General features: G+C 42.8%; 1 protein-coding gene across 1 annotated transcript in view; it reads right to left on the bottom strand.

Annotated features, from left to right (window-relative positions):
• The window catches only part of IPMK (inositol polyphosphate multikinase), a gene marked incomplete at its 5' end in the record, with an annotated part of 59,077 nt that overhangs the window by 12,639 nt on the left and 40,319 nt on the right, over positions 1 to 6,119 (bottom strand). The window contains one exon of the mRNA XM_025214158.1: positions 2,158 to 2,330. Within this exon, the coding sequence (XP_025069943.1) occupies positions 2,158 to 2,330 (173 nt within the window). The remainder of the gene's footprint in view (positions 1 to 2,157; positions 2,331 to 6,119) is intronic.

The following is a 6,119-nucleotide window of genomic DNA, read 5'->3' as shown; positions in this document are numbered from 1 at the left end:
GGGGAGAAGGAGCAGGCAGATGAAACACTATGTTGGCCCTTTTCCAGTCCTCTAGTAACTGGTCTCTCTCCCACTACTTCATGAATATCATTGCCAAAGGCTAAGAGATCTCCTCTGCCAGTACCTTCAGTACTCTAGCTAAAGCTTAATTTTTTTTACTAAGACTGAGGCAAAGTAGCTGTTGAGAAGCTCTGCTTTCTTTGCATCTTCTGTTAAGAGTCTCCCCTGGATAGTTAGTTGAGACACAGCTTTTTCTGGCCAGGCTTACAGAACCTCTTCTTGTTGTCTTTGATCTCTCTTGCCAGATGCTTTTCACTCTTCATCTTTGCCTTCCTGATTTAGTCCCTGAAGGCTCTTGCTATTTCCTGGTGACCTACTCATTTTTCCATCACCTGTATGCTTTCCTTCTGCATTTAAGGCATCCTAGAAACTCCTTACGCAGCCACATGGTCCTGGGAGGATGGACTGAAGGATAAATGTGCCTAGGAGGACTGGGAGGTTCTGAAGGGCACAGTATTGAAAGCCCAACAAGAAACTGTTCTGACACAATGGAAGATTAACTCCATTGTGTTAAGATTAACACATGCCTATTAACTCCTTATGTCAGATGAAATCTACCTTCTTGAAATCTAGAGTCCTCGTTTTGCCCACCTCATACTTTCCCCACTTCAGAATCTGGAATACTAACTTACCATGATCACTTCCTCCCAAGTTGCCTATCACCTTCACATCCACCACCAATTCTTCCCTATTGTTAGGATAAGATCCAAGACAGATGATCCTCTAGTTTGTACCTTCAACCTTTGGGAACAGAAAGCTGTCATCCACACAAGTTAGGATCTGGCTCAACATTTTATATTTGGCTGTATTGTTCTACCAGCAGCTAACTAGAAAACTGAAGTTTCCCATCAGTACCATCTCATAGATTTTGGATAGTTTTCTCACCTTGAAGAATGCCTCATCTACCTCCTCTTCCTGATTTTGTAGCCTGTAACTCCTCACCATTATATCAGTGCTGCATCTTTCCCCTTTCATTTTCACCCAAATACATTTCACTGTACTATCTTCTTCCTCCTGAACCAGGAAACAAGCATATACGTTTTTGACATAAAAGGCAAGACCACCACCTCTTCTCCCAACCTTGATTTTCCAAAACAAAATGTAACCCTCCATGCTGACACTCCAGTCATAAGAGCTCTCCCACCAGGTCTCTGTGGTACCAATCAAGTCACAAGTTCTGTTCACAGGCTGCAGCTTTCAGCTCATCTTGTTTATTCCCCATACTGCTCACATTCGTATATATACACATTGGATATATTTTGCATTTCAATCTACTCTCTTCCCTTTTGCATCACGTGTTGCTGTCCTGTGGCTCTCTGGCCCTCTCAGAGTTGAGCTGCTGCTTCTGGTCCTTTCCTCTATGGATTGCTTGCTGTTGATGGAGGGTTTTATTCACTATCCCATCAGACCTAATTTAAAGCTCACCTTACAAGGTTGGCCAGATGATGACTAGAAAAATGCTCTTTTCAGTTTTGGTCAGGTGGATCCCATCTGTTGATGGGAGCAGTCTTCCTCCCCAGAACATCTGCTGGTTGTCAGAGGCTCCAAAGCCTTCACATTGAAATCATCATCTCAGTCATATTTTTACTTCCAGGATATAAAGTAAAAATTCATAGGCCCTTGCCTTCCACAGGGAGGAGGAATTAAAAGAAGTCTGCAGTACTACAGCCATGATATTAGTCATAGTCTTGCAAACAAAGCTGATACATATGTCTGTAGGCAAGTAACAAGATGGTTCATAAAGACATTTTATCTAAAAGACTTTAAAATACCAAAAAAATACAGCTCAAAGGACTGATGCCTACAGGAATAGTTTCACAACCAGAGCACAAAAATGTTGCTTGAGAATCCCCCTAAACATCTATGATAATTTAAAATAATTTTTTATAACAGTAGCGATGACTATTTTGTGACTAATCAACATTCTAACCTGAGATATTCCGACAGATATACTTCCAAACTCCAGTTAGAATTATGATCACCAGAGAGACATTGAACAGTTAAATGCAGTGTTTTTATTTGCTAGAAAACTATATTAATTCTTATCTTGATAATATATGAGAACAAACAATTTAAAATTTAAAAAGGAAGACTTACCCTCATGCCAAGCACCAAGAACCCAATCTCTTCCATAAGTGGGTACTTGCTGACCTGTTGGTGAATCTTCTCAGCTGAAGCATATGGATCATAACTTTTCTGGCCTATTTTCACATCCATTATGCAAGGCTTATTAAACTTACAGGTCACATCTTCCAGTTTTAGGTAGAGATCTATTAAAAGGAAAAGAAATCGAAACCCTAATGCAAAAGATTTAATTACAAAAATTGTGTAAGTCAAGAGGGTGGAGGCAATAAAGGAAAAAGAGGAAAGGAAAAAAAACAGTCAAAGGCAATGTGTAGCGCATTAAGTACTAATGACACTAAAGCCAAAAAAATAAAAAGTAGGTTGTTTTCATCCATTGCTATAGACTATGGATTATTCAGATATGGGTGGTTTGTATGCAGCTTAATTTGCAGTAGATTAAGTGAAAGAGAAGCCACAGAACTCTTTGCTGCAGGTAGAACAAATGTCTCAAAGAATAAACACTAAACCTAGTACCCAACACTTACAAGCCCTGTTGTCAAGTCCAGAAGAGTAGTTATATACTTAAACTACACCAGCCAACACAGCCGTTCAGTCAGATTCCAATTTATTGTTCAGAAGAAACAGGTGAGTTTAATTTACATGAATCTTTAACATATTTAAGTCTATATTAAAGAGCATCTAAATTAGATCAAAATATTAATCTTTAAACATAGAATCATAGAGAACTTGGGCTGGAAGGGACCTCTGTAATTCATCTAGTCCAATGCACTGCCCGAGACAGTATCATGCCTGGGAATTAGAACTGCCATTTCTACTGTTAGGAAGACAACTGGCACTTCTTACATCCTCAATACAGTACAGCAAAAATTAACCTCCCATTCCCCTATCTACCTTTACTCAAGCCATCTATGCTCTCCTCCTCTCTCCCATGTGCTTAGCCTTAGCAAAGTAACTGCAATTTATGCAAAAAAGACATAATTAGGCCAGGCAGGTAAGAGAGGGTATGGGCAGGATACAGGCTGTCTTGTATCCAGGGAGGAGGAGATGAATTTTACTTAAGAATTGCATGGGTTTTGGGGGTTTGTTTGGGTTTTGGGGGGGGGGGGGGGTTAACCTTCCTGCTTTAATTAAAAAGAGATTTAAAACAGTCACAACAGAGATGCACACAACCTTTTGTTTTTTTCCCTTCTAAATATTACTATTTTTGGAAAAAGAAGGAAAGAGATTTGATGGATATGTGCAGCAGAACCCACCAAAGTTGTAGGACTAGATCCCCAAGTCTCAATAAAAGATGAGTTTGCAAAACAAGCCATGGATATACACAGCCACAGCAATCAGCTGCACAAGACCATTGTGGTACAACAGCTAAATGGAGAAACAGCACTCTTTGATATAAAAGCTGCAGCAAAGAGTTCTGTGGCTTCTCTTTCACTTAATCTACTGCAAATTAAACTGCATACAAACCACCCATATCTGAATAATCCATAGTCTATAGCAATGGATGAAAACAACCTACTTTTTTTTTTTTTGGCTTTAGTGTCATTGCCATTACACAACATCTCCTTTTCTTGTACACACATAAAGGTAATCACAAGATTCAATGGCTGGAAGTTGAAGATAGATCAATGTGACTAGAAATAAAACATTAAAACAAAAAACAGTAATTATAATTAACCACTGAAACAACTCACCAAGGGTTCTGGTGCATACTCCATTACTGAAAATATTTATATCGAGACTACACAGTTTTCTACAAAGATGTGCTCTAGTTCAAACAAAAGTTAATCCAGAGGTCCTGTGGTGTATGTTATGCTGGAGATAAGGCTAGACCAGGGGTCAACAATATTTTTGGCCAGAGCTCCAAAAACACCCCAACCCTGACTCACGCCTCGATCTGGCATGCCAGGAGCAGACCACAGGCGAGCCATGATGAGCCCAATCCTCGTTGCTGGTGGCAGCTGCATGCACACCTCTGTGGACAGCGGGAAAAGGGCCAGGGTTGTGCTGCCCTGGCCCCTTTCCCACCCTGCACCCTGAGGCACACAAGCAGTTGTCACTGCCACGGAACCAGTGATAAGGCTCCAGAGCCCAGTGCAGCTGTTTGCAGCCTGCCTGCCACCTGCTGCAGTTGCCCAGAGCCTGGACGAGCTGTGGCAGGAACCTGGGCTCCAGGGCCCCAGCACATGCCTCTGGACAGATGGCATGGGAGGGACATAGGGAAGTGCAGCCCCCCGCCTCTAATGTGTAGCCTGGCCAGGGCTCCGGAGCCTGGTGCAGCAGCCAGCCTAGGCTCTGGGCAGCAGCCAGAGCCCTGGCCACATGCTGCAAGCAGCCTAGGCTCCATGGCTGGTGGCAGCTGCCTAGTGCCTGGGCCAGCTGTGGCATGCTAAGCAAGATGGCCTCACATGCCATGTGCTGGCACACATACCGGGGTTTTCCAACCCCATTCTAGCTTTTTCACACAGGCATTTGTTTTAATAATACGTAATATACACTGGTTAAATTCTTGGGGGCCTGAAGTTGGTAGCCTTCCTGGAGTTCCTTCTACAGAGAAGGCAGCAGTAGGGCTTTCTCATCACTGCTGCTGGAATAGTTGAAGAAATAGCAGTTAGGGCCTTAGGCACCCTATATCAAAAGGCACCACTTTCCTCAAAGCAGGCTATTGATTATTTGTCTCAGAAAAGTTCTATGGACACTGAAACCTTTAGTAAAGCTTCCACATTTTAGCATCTTTACTTTAGCAATATAAAAAAGGCACATATTGGAGCATCTTAAAAATACTAGAGCAATAATTTTTATGTTTAGGATTTTTTTTTTTTTTTTTTTTTTTTTTAAAAGAGGTTTGCTCCAATACATTGGAGACAAAGTTGAGTCTGAATCCATGGCGCACTCACTTAACCTCACCTGTTTGGTTGTAGCTGATAAGCATAGACGCTAAGTAGGTCATGTGTTGAACTTTGGATGACCTCCTGCTTGGAAGCTTGCTTAATTAAGATCAGAAGATACTGGAAGAGAGTGTCCAGCGCACAAAAGTGGGCAGTGGGCAGAGCCCAGGCTTGCTGGGTGAAAACCCTGTATAAGGGCTTTGATTGACAGAAACTGCATGCATGATTGGGACTGGGTGTGAATGCGGGTCTGTCCAGTCTGGCTGCCTGTGCGTGTTCTCTGACTTTGTGTGTGACTGGATCAGTGTGTGTGAACAAGTGATAGAAGCATGGTGAATGAATGAGGTGGAAGTGGTTTGGTGGTGTACTGGTGCATTGGTGTGGATGATCATTGGGCTACGCCATGACTGTGGAGGTCCAACGAGCTGAGCACACCCTTGACAGCGAAACTGATATAGAGCTGACCATCATCCCCAGCAATCTCTACTCCTGAGACTCCACCTGTCCTCACCGCTGCTGATCTCCTGGTTGGGATCTCCCAGTGAGAGTGGTCAGGGTTGGCTCCCCAGATTTTCTCCCTGGGTGCGCCTAGCGCTTAAGTAGCAGCCCTCCAACCACTAGTGTAAGTAACACCCACTCTCTCTCATTCCTTTCTCCTCCCTTCCCCTAAAGCGGAAGGTAAGCCACCACCAGATAATCATCTTTGGTGTGATGATTGTGATCAGGTTGTAGCCGTGTTGGTCTAAGGACATAGGCAGACAAGGTTCCTTGGGTGAATTTGATATCTTTTATTAGACCAACCTGAATAGTTAGAGAATAGTTATTGAGCAAGCTTTCGGGTTCAAAAACCCTTCGTCAGGTTAAGGAGGTTTCAGCAGTTGGTGTGTGCTCTTCCTGGATGGAATGAAAAGTATCCAGGAAGAGCACACACCAACTGCTGAAACCTCCTTAGCCTGACAAAGGGTTTTTGAACCCGAAAGCTTGCTTAATAACTATTGTCCAACCATTTGGGTTGGTCTAATAAAAGATATCAAATTCACCCAAGGAACCTTGTCTGCCTATGTCCTTAGACCAACACGGCTACAACCT

The sequence above is a fragment of the Alligator sinensis genome, unplaced genomic scaffold (genome assembly GCF_000455745.1).
Source record: "Alligator sinensis unplaced genomic scaffold, ASM45574v1 scaffold1274_1, whole genome shotgun sequence".
Classification (NCBI taxonomy): domain Eukaryota; kingdom Metazoa; phylum Chordata; order Crocodylia; family Alligatoridae; genus Alligator; species Alligator sinensis.
This window is presented reverse-complemented; position numbering and strand designations above follow the sequence as displayed.